The sequence below is a fragment of the Sceloporus occidentalis genome, unplaced genomic scaffold, assembly GCF_023333645.1.
Source record: "Sceloporus occidentalis isolate IW3139 unplaced genomic scaffold, rSceOcc1.0.p SCAF_1, whole genome shotgun sequence".
NCBI lineage: Eukaryota > Metazoa > Chordata > Lepidosauria > Squamata > Phrynosomatidae > Sceloporus > Sceloporus occidentalis.
The window spans coordinates 130,883,640-130,899,050 of NW_028316981.1; the positions used below are offsets into that span (position 1 = coordinate 130,883,640).

Sequence of the window (15,411 nt, forward strand, 5' to 3'; positions counted from 1 at the left end):
CTCGGAGCCCTCCTGGAGGGCCCCAGGGACGGCAGCGGGCCTCCCAGAGGCCCGCTGCCGCCTTCGGAGCCCTCCTGGAGGGCCCCAGGGACGGCAGCGGGCCTCTCAAAGGCCCGCCGCCGCTGCCGCCGCGGCTGCCCATCGCGGCTTTTCGCCGCTCTGGGCGCCGCCATTTTGGGCGGCAAAATGGCGGCGAAGTCTCGCGCGACCTCCCCCAAGGTCGCGCGAGATTTCGCCGCCATTTTGGGTGAAAAAATGGCGGCGCCCATAGCCCCAGAGGCCGCTCTGGGCGCCGCCATTTTTTCAGCTAAAATGGCCGCGAAGTCTCGCGCGACCTCGAGGGAGGTCGCGCGAGACTTCGCCGCCATTTTGCCGCCCAAAATGGCGGCGCCCAGAGCGGCGAAAAGCCGCGACGGGCGGCCGCGGCGGCGGCGGCAAGGGGAGGCAGGGGCCGGTCGCCAGGCCTCCGCGGGCCGCTTCCGGCCCGCGGGCCGGAGGTTGCCGACCCCTGATATAATGCATCCCTCTAAAATCGATTCTACATTTAAAGATAAATTGGATTAATTTTTGTATCTGCCTCCAATAATTTTTTGCTTTATTGCAAGACCACTACATGTGATTAAAAAAGTCCCGTTGTGTAACCTACATTTCCAGCATTTAATCTTGCTGGTGTCAAACACAATTGATACATATTTCTATCTATCTTCTTTCTTCACTGTCCAACTCTTACATCCATACATGGTGATGAGGAATACAATGGCTTGGTATTCTGACTTTAGTGCGCACTTGTATATCTTTTTAGGATCTTGTCTAGTTCTTTCATAGCTGCCCTTCCTATTCCTGGTCTTCTTCTGATTTCTTGACTGCAGTCTCCTTTCTGAACAATGTTTGATCCAAGGTATGAGAACTCTTTAACTACTTCCATTTCCTCATCATCTAGATTGAATTTATGTAGATTCTCTTTTGAATCAGAACAGGGCTTAAGTAATATGGTGAGTCTGAATGGATGATGATGATGATCATGCAACAGTAGTCATTATTTGGTTGGCACTTTCCAGCATCTCTATGGATGGCAAATTGTAATTCCCCACAAGCATATTCCTGATCTTGCTAACAGCCATGGTACATATTTCACCTGTTTTACCACTGTTGGTTTTTACCTTTGACAACTTCGGTCACGATTATCTCAGGAAATGTCCCCTTCCACTTGAACCACTGGTAAATGTTGTACTTTGAGAACTGAGACAACAATACTTGAGACATCCCCATGGATGGCATGAATAAGCCTGTACATTGGAGGCAGCTTTGGCATGAATGTTGAATTCATCCAGTATCAAGTTCATGGATCCTTAAGGACCACACTTGAAGAATTAACCTCAGTCAGCCTATTAGAGAGAGATTTTGGGCAGCAATTTAACAGTTGCATTTCTGCATGATGGCCCTTTTTGGGTGTATTCCCTGGACTGAGCTTTGGATAGAGAGATCCTGGATTCTGTGGTGGCCAGGAGTGCTTTTGCACATTTAAGGCTTATGCAACATTTGTACCCATTCTTTGAGATGCTGGATCTAGACACGGAGGTGCATTCCTTAGTTACATTCTGGTGAACTACTGTAACACACGCTACATGAGGCTCCCTCTTTGAAGTGTATTTGGAAACTTCACACAGAACAAAGAGCTTTTTGCAGCCAGAAGGCTAACGAGCAAGATACAGGGACCATATTATGCTATTGTTACAATAGCTCCTCTGGCTGCCAGTCTAATTCCAGACACAATTCTAGGTGTTACTTAATTCCGATAAAACCCTATATGGCTCAGGTCCAGGCTACCTGGCAGACTGTATCTCCTTGCATGTGTCTCCCTGGGCCCTAGGATCATCAGGAGAGGCCTGTCTCTCTGTCCTACCACCATTGCAAGCATAGTTGGTAGGAGCACAAGAGCAGGCCTTCTAGTTGGCTGCCCCTAGTCTCTGGAAGTCCATTCTCAGGGAGACCAGCATAGCCCCCTCCTTGCTATCCTTCTATCAGCAGGCAAATACTTTTTTATTCTGACAGGCTTTAAAATGGAAAGTTTTTAAGAACGAGCTGATGGTGCTGTACTGTTTTGAGCGTAAGACATTTAATTGCTTTGTATATTTTAAAACATAAAAGTATTTTATAAGTATATTTTAAAACCATATAAAAGCAGGCAAAAGTATTTTATATTTTTAAGTGTAGTTTTAAATCATTTTAACGCAGTCAATAGTTTAATCCCTTTGTAATGATTACTGTTTTTAAATTGTAAACTGCCTGGAGTCACAATTTTAGGAGAAAGGCAAAATAATGATGATGATGATGACGACGATGACGACAATAAACACTGGCTCCACAACAGATGCAGATCCTTTTATCCTGTTCCAAAATGGAGACGTCTGATGTGGGAAACAGAAACCCAGGAGAGCGTAGCAATACTGCATTTAGACCTCCACTCTCATCTTCTTGTCAGCAGAACTAATTCAAAAAGATTACATATATGAAATAGCTCTCATTAGTTTCCGTGCACCTCAGTGAAAAGTAGGGTGTGCTTACTGTAATAAATAATCTTATAACTCTTAAAAGCATAATAGTAAGTAAATAAATATTGCAAGGATGTAGCCCATTAATAATTTGTGTTTTATAGGGAATATGCTACCCTGATTGAAATCACACACCTCCCATTAGCTGAGGAGAAGCAGGTAAAGAAATAAGCATGTGGAATAATAGCACCATTATTATTATTAGACAGGTGTCAACTTCAGATGGCTCATTTTTGAGGCTGTGAAATAACATAATTTTTGACTGAATGTACTGCCAGGGGAGAGATGCTTGTATATTTTCGGATGAGAATGTTTTTATATATTTTCCATATCCATTCATAAAATAAACCAAAGTTCTAGAAACTTGTTACTATTCCTCTGGCTCCCCAGTCAAAGAGTATTCAAAGAAAGATAAAGAAATGGAACAAAGGACCTTTCCACACAGGGCACAGAAGTAGGCTCAGTTCGCATTGGCCGATGCGTATTCGTGTTCTATTGCATTGGTGTTCCACACCTGTGAGCTCAGAATACGTATTGACCAATGCGATATAACATGAATACGCTTTGGCCAATGCGTATTCACGGCTGGGTTCTGAACTGAAGGCAGCCGGCTCCTCCGTTTTGCGAGTGCGCAAAATTAGTGGATCGGCGGGATCCGTATTGATGGCCAGTGCGAAACCTCTGCTGCTTTGGCTGGTGTGTACATCCAATCCACTGGTTCTCCTGAAGACCACCGGTTACAAATCTCCCATGATGCTGCGCTGGAATTTCCCCCATCTCCTTCTGTTGGCCCTTTCCCCTTTCAGGACAACCGCCGGGGCTGGGGAGCGATTTTTCCACTGAACGAGATAAAGCAGAAAGCTTTTGTGTCCGGGGGGGGGGGGGGGGAATGTACATGTATATGTGTGTATATATGTATATGTATGTATGTATGTATGTATACACACACACACACACACAAAGATGTGTGTGTAAGCATATGCATGCAGCATTACACTTTCGGCTGCCCCACAGTTTGTGTGTGTATACATATATGTGTGTGTGTGTGTGTGTGTGTATGTACGTACACACACACACACACACACACACACACAAAGATGTGTGTGTAAGCATATACATGCAGCATTACACTTTCAGCTGCTCCACAATTTGTGTGTATATATATGTGTGTGTGTGTATATGTATGTATACACACACACACACACACACACAAAGATGTGTGTGTAAGCATACACATGCAGCATTACACTTTTGGCTGCTCCACAGCTTGTGTGTGTGTGTGTGTGTGTGTGTGTATGTATACACACACACACACACACAGAGACAGCTGTGTGTGTACACACATAAATACGGCTTCACACTTTTGGCAGTACCACTATGTGTATATGTGTGTACATCTGTGTGTGTGTGTGTGTGTGTGTGTGTGTGTGTGTGTGTACACACACATATGTAAACACTCAAGCAGACAGATGTGTGTATACACATATAAATACGGCATCACACTTTTGGCTGTGGCACAGTGTGTTTTTGTATATATATATGTCTGTGTGTGTGTGTGTGTGTGTGTGTATTAACACTCATACAGACAAATGTGTGTGTGTGTACACATAAAAAAGGCATCACACTTTTGGCTGTACCACTATGTGTATATGTGTGTATATCTGTGTGTGTGTGTGTGTGTGTGTGTGTATAAACACTCATACAGACAAATGTGTGTGTACACATAAAAAAGGCATCTCACTTTTGGCTGTACCACTATGTGTATACATATAAGTATGTATGTATGTATTTATGTGTGTGCATATACACACACACACACACACACACACACACACACACACATACAGATGGTGCATACCCCTTTCGTAAGTTGCTAAAGGCAGCAATTCTTGTGATATTACACGCTAAACAGTGACCTCATTCTTCACCCCAGAAGTTAAAAATGTTGCCCCCGTTCAGAGCCCCACAGAGCATGCGCAAAGCTGCCGATGCGCATCGGCCAATACACATTGTATTGGGCTGGTGTGGTTATCCAATCTGCACTTGCCTCACTTTGCCTGAATACGCATTGGCCGATTCGCAAATCCTCGATCCGGAAGGCCGCCCAGGTGTGAACGAATGATACGATATGACGCGAATACGAATCGGCAAAGTGTATTCAGAGAGCGCGGGTGTGAATGAACGATGTGATATGACGTGAATACGCATCGGCTAATGCGAACTGATCCTACTTCTGTGCCCTGTGTAAAGGTCCAAAGACTTGATTTTCTGTAGCATAATGTTTCTGACTAGAAGAGAAAGGTTTAGTGTGGTCTTTTGTTATACACTGAGAACGTGAATAATTTTCACTCTTTCAGAAGGTAAGGAATCCATTGTTAAGTGCTCAAATTTTATGTTTTTGGACTACAGCTCAGAGACTCTGCCAGCCAGCATGTAGTTCTACAAGAAACTTTTACAAGGTTTGCTGTTATTTGGTTCTCCTCACGGTTTGTAGCATCCCTTTGTTTCTTCAAAGGCTCGCTCAAGGTAAAAAAAAATTATAAATAAGGCCAAATAAAACAATTTAAATGTTTTGCAGTCTAAATCAGTATGTTTCACCAGCTCCCAACCTGAAATGATTGATCATAAATGAAATTAGAAGGTGCATGTCTGGTCATGGCAAGCTCATTTTATTAATAAATCATACAATGAGTGTTCAAATGAATCACATCACACATTTAGCAAACACATGAGGAGGACTGGGGTCAAGCCCCATAGCCTTGCGCCAATATTTCTGCCAGTGCCAGAGGGGTGCAGTCAGGGCAAGTAAAAAAGGTGTCTAGTAATTTAAATTTCATTATCTTGAATATGAGTTTACTTCTGAGTTTAGAGTACAGCTCCCCAACCAACCCAAACCAGTTTTGTGGGCTGATCATTTCCTGCGGCTGTTCTTGTAACTATTACAACCTATATCCAAAAACCAAAATTGAAGTCTGTTCTTGTCTATTTGGTTGATGGTCATCTTCTCTAGACTTTGATGCTTTTAACATGAGTCATCATGTTTGCCTCACACCCAGCATTTTGTGAATGTAAATAAGGGATGGGAACCATAAAGCCTCACAGGTATTGTGGGACTGCAGTTCTAAGCATTCTGCACCAAGAACTACACTGGCTACAGTTACATGATTATCACAGATGGTCCATACAAAACCCATATAGGTTACATAGTAGGTAACAGGAGTCCATCAGTCCATTTGGCCAGTTGCCATCCCAGCAGATAGACTCATGTCTGTCTAAAGCAGACTTTCTCAACCTTTTTTACTTACAGAAATCCTTGAAATAATTTGTCAGATCTCAGGTAACTCCTGCACAAAAATTATTTTTTAAACCACAATTTCTCATAGAACCCCTAGCACCTTCTTGCAGGGTTTCAGGGACACCTAGCTGAGAGAGACTGATTGCTACATAAGTTACAAATGCTTGGAAGTCAGTCTGGTGGGAGCATGGCTAGCATCCACTCTCAAATATACGATTTAGGGAAGTGGTGGCGAACCTATGGCACAAGTGCCAGAAGTGGCACTCGGAGCCCTCTCTGTGGGCAACACGCCATCACCTCAGCACAGAGTTTGCCATAGTTTGTTACTAGAAAGTCAGAGGGACATGGCACTTTGCGATATATGAGTGGGTTTTGGGTTGCAGTTTGGGCACTCAGTCTCTAAAACATTTGCCATCACTGATTTAGGGAATCCTGTATCATTTCTATATAGTACCAGATTGTAAGACTCCCAAAAATTATGTCCAGGGGTGTCACTAGGGGTGCAGACCACCCCAGGTGAAATCTCAGAGGAGGTGTGAACACCTGTTGGGACAACTGCTTATTGTCTGTCTCAAAAAATACCCACAAGACTTCAGGGGAAACCAACAAACATCAGCATAATCCAAGTAGAGAGGCAGAGGAAGAAGAAATTGAATATTTCTACAACTGAATCCAGGAAGAAATTGACAAAATGCCACACAGCTTGGCAATCATAGTCAACTGAAATGCCAGAGTATGAAGCAAAGCAGAATCAGACAGTAGGCAGATTTGAGCTCAGTTCAAGGAACAAAGCAGGAGAACAGTTGTTAGAGTTTTGAGTGGCCAACTATCTATACCTTTTTCAGATGGAGGAGCTCCTTTTTTGTGGCAAAAATGAGATTGGGGCCCCTTCAACACAGATAATGAACTATTATCCAAACTTAACAACCTGAACAAAACTAACCTAAATGAGACTATTAGAATAAAATGAGAATAAAACTGAAGAACACCCAAACAATTGCCCTGCCTAAACATGATCTAAAGAACATCTCAACATAATTTAAAGACAATACGGGAAATAGATTCATACTATTAAGCCTAACTGATCATGAACTAGAACAACTATTGATAGACATCAAGGAATAGTCAAAGAGGAATGCAGAAAGATGATACCAGTGGCCAAAAAGAAGAAGAAGAAACAATGAATGACAGACGAAGCACTTCATGCAGTTAAAGAAAAGAAGCAAAAGGAAAGGGAGAGAGAAACATAGGAGCTTATTGCTTTACACTCTTAAAACAGGGCTAGGTCGCTTTAAATGCAGTCACTGCCTCCTGTTGCATTTTGGGGTTTGTAGTTTAGGAAGGGGCATTTAGAATATTCAGCCAGAGAAGTCTTAAGCCTCACTGAACTACAACCACCAAACTGCAACAGGTGGCAGGGACCACTTTTAAAATGACCTAAACCTGTTTTAAGAGTGTAAAGCGATTAAGCTCCATAATCAGATCCATAAATGCTACTGTTCAACAATTAGTGGATAAGGATAAAGAGAACTACTACAGCAACCAATGCAGAGAAATACAAACCAACAGCAAAAAAAGGAAGAACAAGAGACCTCTTCCACAAAATCTGAGCATTCAAAGAGAAATTTAAACCAAGAGTGGGTGGTGCTCTACAATCAGAGGAGGAACACAATACACAACCACAATGAGATAAAAAAGATGGGAAAAACAGACAGAAGAACTATATAAAAATATAAAAAGGTGAATGAACATGGGAAGAGGAAACCCACAAAGATGAACCCCAAATTTTGAAAAGTGAAGCAAAAGCCACACTGAAAACAATTGAAAAGAACAAATCACCAGGAACAGATGGCATACTAATAGAACAGCGACAGAATCAAGCTTAGTTTTAACTAAAATCTGCCAACGAATATGGAAAACAAAGCAGTGGCCCACAGACTGGAAATAATTAATATATATTTCCATCCACAAAAAAGGATGAGATGTCTCACCCGCAGGGTTGCCATGAATCAAGATTGACTTGCTGGCAGGCTGGCAGCTAACGACAACAACAAATTTATTCTCTCCATTTCTGTTGTTCATTACGCCAGACAGCGCAAAGAACATACATCTTGAATTGATCCTAGACTTCCATTCTCACAGTGCTATTATGCATCAACTTGAATGTCTTTCACAATCAACATTGTGTAGCCAGAGTCACATGGTTAACAAGCATTCAGCAGAACAGTTCAGCATTTGATTAAATGTGCTTTCCAAATTGGCTACCCAAATTTTTCCTTCTGAGACTAATGTGTTGCCAAGAATAATTTTGACCAAAGAAAGAAAGGTAGTATTGCATGTTTCTAGAAAATGCTTTTGCAATTGCAAATGCCCTGCCTCCTTCCTGGAATTCGAGTCACTGGTGAAGGGAGATGTTGTCTTCCAATTGTAACTCTGTGTTTTCTTCACCAATGAGGAAAAGACAAAATAGCCACAGAGTGTCTTGGGTTGGTGACACTAGGAGGTCTCCATCTGATGATCTGAAGCACCCATACACTTCTTTTCCTCATGCAGTAGTTCTCTTCTGATCTCTAACAGTGAAACCCTAATATGACTATCCTGTATATGTTTTTTAGCCCAAACTCTATTAGGAGATTATTGCACATGAAATCCATGCCAGGATAGATGTGGGTTGCAACCATCTGGAATGGATCTTATTGCACAGCCAGGAGCCTGGGCAGTAGGCAGCCTATATCCAATCTGGGCTTCTCTGGCAGCTTTTCAAGAATGTGAAAATCCCGTTCTTGAAAAGCTGCTGGAGAAACCCAGATTGGATACTGGCTGCCTACTTCCTGGGCTCCAGGCTGTGTGTCAAGATCCATTGCAGAGGGGTTACATCTGTTCCGGCACGGATTTCCTGTGTGATATTCTGTTGTGTCAGCTAGTCCTACTTCCAGTTATTTCTGAATAGGATCCATCTACTTCTTTCACTAAAACAGAGTACATTTGGAGTTCCATAATTTTAAAATATCACTGCATATTTTAAAGCTGTTGTTCAAAGAATTTCAGAACCATATATAAAAATTAGCTACAAATAGGTAAAATACATAGAAATACATACAGATTACTTTAACATATGTTGAAAATAGGTGAATACAAAGACATAGCTGTGCTGATCGGGATCAGTATGCAAAGGGATTTTGGTAACATGATTGGTAACATAAGCTTTTGTCAACTTAAGTCTACTTCATCAGCAATAGTAATAGCAAATACATTTCTATACTGCCTATCAGTGAACTAAAGACTCCCAAACAGTTTACAAGCTAATTGCTCCCAACAAGCTGGGTACTCATTTTTGCAACCTATGGAAAGATGCAAGGCTGAGTAGACCTTGGAGCCCCTGGAATCGAGCTCACAACCTTGTGGCTTGTAGTACAGGCATTTAACCATTGTACCACCAGGGCTCCCTGGGGAAAATTTACTCCATGCATCTCATGAAGTAGATTCAGGCGGGTTACAAACCGCCATGAAAGTACACAGTCAGTCCATACTAGGGTTAGGAAGGTGCGGTGCTTCCGCACCCCCCTAACCCTAGTACGGACTGAGTCCGTACAAAATGGCGGCTCCCCTTCCACATGGGGGCCGCCATGACGACGTCATGACCGCGCCGCCTCTATACGGGGTGGCCCGGACGTGACGTTGCCGGTCCGCGCCAGGGCGCTTAGTGCGTCCTTTGCGCGGACCAGGAAGGAGCTCCGTTTCGGAGCTCCTTCCTGGTTTGCGGTGCCACTTTGCGTCGCTGGGCACAGCCTTCAGACGGCTGCGCCCAGCGAAGCAAGGGAGAAAGGGGCCAAGCGGCCCCTTTCTCCTCCTCCCCGCCTCCGCGGGGTGTCCTTGGGGCTTGAAGCCCCAGGGACACCCCTTTTCAGGTTGCGGGGAAGGGGCCTTTTGCCGCTTCCCCGCAGCCTGGAAAGCGGCGGATCGGGGCCTCGGAGGCTGCCGATCTGGCAGTGAGGCCCCGATACACCGGGGAAAGGGGCGGGTGCAGCCCGCCCCAAACGGGCGGTCTGTAACCCGCCCAAGTCAACTAAAACTTATACTACTAACCTCTTTCTCTTAGTCTCAAAGAGTATACAAGATCCTTTTGTGCATCTGTGAATCAACCGTAATATCCATGGGACTGGAGAATATAGACAGTTTCTGTGGTATGTTGACCTGGGCAGCCATGTCCAACGTGGAGCAGCTACAATATGTCTATACTGGAGTGGATATCCTTGCCAAAAGCGCTCCCTAATATGGACATGGATGTGTCTTCCCACCCTCATATGATGTGCTGTTTTTAACTGTATACTAGTAGTTGGACAAAAGGCCTCTGTGTGCATACAACGATCTTATTAGATAGGTGGCACCATGGCACAGTTTCTCAGGTATAAAACAACTATGCATGTGAGAGAGAAATTTCCATAAGTGAGGACATGTTGGAGCATGGATTTGAGAGTGCCTTGCTAAGCCTTCAAAACTACCCCTATAGTATTTTTCAATTCTATGCCAACAGTAGTGATCATATTTAAGATTCCCATTATTCCATATTTCCTTGTACAATGAGAATTAGCAGTGCTTTTAACTAGGATGTTTGTTCTTCTCACCGATAAAGTACAGGTCATTTCTACTGATTTTTGTAGGTTGTAATACCAATAGCTTTCCCTAATTGCAATCCACTTTTTAAATTATTTTTTTGTCCATTACTGGCTTCCTTGTTTGCATATAACAGTGTGATATGTAGGGAGACATTCTTGCCTCTAGATACATGGTGTTTTTTTTTTTTTTAATTACTGAAAATGTCTATCTTTGCTATACTGCCTTCTACTTTGGCAGCTAGAATTTATTCATCAATAATGTTGAATATATTTTCTCACAGTCTTCCAACGCAGAATCATCCAGCAACTCCTGCTAGATCTGCCATTTCCTGTGATGTCTTATAAAAATGTACAAATGTGTCCTAGAAGATAGCAGGTATGAGCCCAAGAATTCTTAATTCTAAACCACTTTTTCAAACACTTGTGATGGTACTGATGACGTCCTTTGCTGCTAACTCACCATAGGGTTACTTATGTTGGTCATCTTTGTTTATAGCCCTACTGAAATCAGTTTCAATGTCTACTGGAGGTTTCCCTTGGATTCATTTCCCATAAGTCATTTCCATGTCTGCCAGCCATCAGAAAATGTCCCCTCAAAATGTTCCCCATCTCAATGGGCAATCATTCTTCAGGCCTTCCTGAAATGAAAGAAAACAAGTGGGGAGTTACTATAGCTGTGGAATTCTTTAAGGCTTCTCTTTCAGTACAATATTTTGCATTTGGGTCTAATGGATGCCCCAGAGGGTTTCTTGACAACACCCTGAGTTATTTTAGCTCAGGTCCTGCTAAACCAGTACTGTCTACAACGGTTTCTGTCTACTGTGCAGAGATAGTTACTGACATTGCAGCAGAACCAGTTCAACAAGTTGCTCTAACTCCATCTTTAAGTTGCCTCTCTTCCCTTTGGCAATCATCTCTACATAGCATGCTATGAAGTAGGTGCCCCTTCTGAGTTCCAGAGTACCCAAAAGAAGAGAATAAACAAGTTGCTTCATAGCTGCCTCAGAAGGGCTGAATGAAGGATAGGTCCAAAACCACATGTTGAGCTTCTGAGACCAGAACTCTTCCCCCAAAATAGCCAATTTAAATCAGAATGGTGGCACTGGAGAAGGGAGGTATCTTTTATCCCACAACAATGTCCCATCCCCTATAAAGTGGTTATTGCTTGGGGAAGTGAAAAGATGATGGGCACAGTCTTTATGCCCCTGTGCTTTCTGACTTCTACTAGAAAGGTCTGTGTGGGAAAGTGAGGGGGAGGAGATGGCATGCTGAAGGAAAAATTGCATCCCTGTCTCATAGACACAGTGCAAACTAGGCATCCAGTGATTATGATGGGCTTTCCAAACATGGACTTTCAATGTAAACTGAAGTTCAGCCACTAGGCTGAACTAAAGTTCTCTGACTTGTATTTCTGACAGATCCAGTATGAAGCATAATTTATCTCATCTTCCATCTGCCCATGGGAAGGCTTTGCAAAGGGTCATTTCCTTCATGGATATTTATCATTCAGTAGCAGTTAGTGGTTTCCATGTCAATGTGGGAATGAATCCTGTCCAAGCTATAAAGGAGAGGGTCAAGGTACTGAACCCTACCTGCAAAATAGGGTCAGCACTTTGGATGGTTCCATTAAAGTTGAGAGGAAATGTAGAATGGGTTCACTGCCCAATTTCCATGGCAGCCAGTGGCCACAACAGAAAAGGCTTATGAAGGCTTATATGTAACACCATGAGAGATTTAATGTTACAGATAGCGCTCTCATTTAATCTGTTTCCCCCCCTCTAGCACCACAATTTTAATTCACGCATCCAGCTACAAGCCATCAAACATGGAGCAATCAGGTAATGGCACATCAAAGTAGTAAGTATACTTGAGTGAATCAGGCCATGCATAACTGAGGGAAGGCTTTTGCAGGTAGAGCGAATGGATCATGAGGTGGCAGTATTTGTTATTGTACTTCCTACTTTTTAAAAAAATCCAAACAATATTTTGCCAAAGACACTTGTCACAAGCTTTCCCATCCCTTTTCCATAGTTTTCTAAAGTATTTTCCTACCGAAAAGGCCATGGGCTGTAACTGTTGAGTAAGTGTGTCCAGTATTTCCCTCCCTGTTTTCAGGATGTTTTCACCTCTGTCTGGTTTCTCTTCTTGTGCTCTTCATACTTCATTTTAATGTTTTCAATTTTTAAAAACTTTCTGTAGAGCTTTAGCATAAAAGCAGTAGGCTTCTATGCTTAGATCTCTCTTTCTTTCTCTCTTTCTCTCTCATACACACAGCAAGAGCGAGTAACACACATCAACCTGAGAACTTAAGTAGGGGGAAAGTCCCAATGATTACCCTTTCCTCTTCCCTTTCTCTCTCTTGCCCCTTTCATCGTTTTTTAAAAATATCTTTATAGCCTTGGTGCTAAAACAGTAGGTTCCTGTGCTAAGAAAGTTCCCTCTCCTTCATGCTCCACTAGTCAGTTTCAAATGATCTTAAAGAGGCAGCACCCGACAGCACCCTTTTCATCAGCCTATTCTAAGCTCTCCTGCCTTGCCTCAGAATAGGGTTCCCTCTCCTTCATGACTGCCTAAATCAGTGGTTCCCAACCTGTGGGTCGAGACCCCTTTGGGGGTCAAATGACCCTTTCATGGGGGTCGCCTAAGACCATTGGAAAACACCTATTTAATTACAGTTATGAAGTAGCAATGAAAATAATTTCATGTGTTTGAGTCACCACAACATGAAGAACTGTATTAAAGGGCCATGGCATTAGGAAGGTTGGGAACCACTGGCCTAAATAGAAACCATTTGAACTCCACATTTATTTTGCCCTTCAATGGAAGCCACACCTTCATTTAATTTATTTGCGTTTTTGGCAAGCCACCTTCCTTCCAACTCAGATGTTTGGCATGCTTTGAGTTTAGCTTTGAGATTAGCTGCATTTTCCTTGCACAACTCACGCCAGGCACGTTTGGCCAACAATGCTGAAAGGTGCTTAAGAGAATGTTGATGCCAGTCTTGACTTAATCCAGGTGGAAGGAGGAAGGAAAGTACCCCCAGTGAGGTTTGCTCACACACCGTGTAGAGAGCAACTTTGAATAAGCAGAAAATGAGATCTGTGTTGGCTCCCCGCATTGCATGCACCATCATGTACCAAGGGCCACATAGTTGTTTATTTTAGCATAAATAGGTGGGTTTTTGAGGAAACAGTTTAACAGCTTCCTAGTCTGCTATATCAAAATCAGTGTAGCACCATGATGGCCCCAGTTATCTGTGAATTAAAAGTAGCAAATGTGGCTTGCATTCGCTTGTTCTCCCTCTTCTGGTGTGTGAAAAACTGCAGAATGCAACATCGATTTTCAGATCCATGCCATTATATATGTGTAACTTTTTTCTCTTTTGGATGAGTTCCATTTGAGTGAGTACATGTGTAAGACTGTAGGCTCTTTTTTTTAAAAAAAAAATATGTATGGCAAGGGTAGGTATCATGCAGTCCTCCAGATATTAGGCATCAAATCCAATCAGTTCTTTCTAATAGATCCAGTAATGTGGAAAGGTGAGTACTTCACATCAGGAGACCTGAATGATCCCCACTCCTGATTGATGGAACTACATGGTATGCCATCAGAACACATATCCTGAGGAAGTATATTCCATAAATTATCCTTCCCTCAGAAGAATGGATAGGAGTCTGAGGAAAAATCTACAAACTTCTCTGCAGGAGAAGGCAGTTTTCCAAACAATCTGAAAACACAGTAAACATCAAACCTGTAGGCATTTATGCATACCACATGATGTGGCAACAGTGGAATCAAAACAATAGTGGAAGAGACTATATAGATATTTTTCCAGGGTTACACAGAGACTCAGTACTGGTCAGCCCACTCCATTTACTTTGTTGCATTTATATCTTGCCTTCCCTCCAAGGAATTCAAGAAAATGGTCATGATTGTCCTTCCACATTTTTTAAAATGTTCACACCAACCCTATGAGGTAGGTTAGGCTGAGAAATAATGGTTTACGTCCTCAATTTCATTTAACAGGCTTCAAGTTGATGTGGATTTGAACTTGCTAGCTACCAGTTGAAAGCCTAAATCTGAGATCAAACCCCTATTATTATTATTATTGGTGGTAAATTTAAATAGGGAGAGAAATATACGATATGATTGCTCAGCTGCTTATTTTCCTCAAATTGCAGTGGTCATGCCAAACATAAAACAGTGGTAGAACAAAAAACAAAAAAGGATCTTGGGAGACTAGCAAATTTTATTTGGCATACATTTTTGTGGACTGCAGCACACAAAAGCTTATGTTCAATAACATGTGTTGGTCTTCTCTTTAAAATGTCACAATATTCTTTATTGTTTTTACCACAACAGCCCAACACAGCTATTTCTTGGATGCTATTGAATGTATGTGCTGTATATTATAATGGAAGTTCCAAGCAATGCTTTAAAATTCTACTGAACCCTGTAGATCTTTGGGTATATCTGAAGTAGCCTTTTGGATAGTTTTTTGTGGGTTTTTCGGGCTATGTGGCCATGTTCTAGCAGAGTTTCTTTCTGACATTGAGCCAGCATCTGTGGCTGGCATCTTCAGAGAATGCTTTGCCGGGAAAAATTGGGTGTATATATACTGTGTGAGCCTGGGAATGCAGGAGTGATTTGCATGTGTATTGTTCTGTGTTGATGGCTGGCCTCAGCCTGGGAGGCTAATGCAAACAAGGATTAATGTCTGCTAATTGGTGATCATTATCTGCTGGGAAAGCCCCTGACTGTGAGTGGTTTCCCATTTGCATTTGCTGAGTCCTTATTTTGCTATTCTTCAGGACTGGTAGCCAAATTTTGTTCACTTTAAGGGTTAGCCTCCCAGGCTGAAGCCAGCCATCAACACAGAACAATACACATGCAAATCACTCCTGCATTTCCAGGCTCACACAGTATATATACACCCAATTTTTCCAGG

General features: G+C 42.5%; 1 protein-coding gene across 1 annotated transcript in view; it reads left to right on the plus strand.

The window, feature by feature from the left end:
• The window catches only part of EVPL (envoplakin), a 79,204-nt gene that overhangs the window by 8,144 nt on the left and 55,649 nt on the right, over window positions 1–15,411 (plus strand). The window contains exons 2-3 of the mRNA XM_089535643.1: window positions 10,745–10,839; window positions 12,246–12,301. Coding sequence (XP_089391769.1) covers window positions 10,811–10,839; window positions 12,246–12,301 — 85 coding nt within the window. The 5' untranslated portion in view covers window positions 10,745–10,810. The remainder of the gene's footprint in view (window positions 1–10,744; window positions 10,840–12,245; window positions 12,302–15,411) is intronic.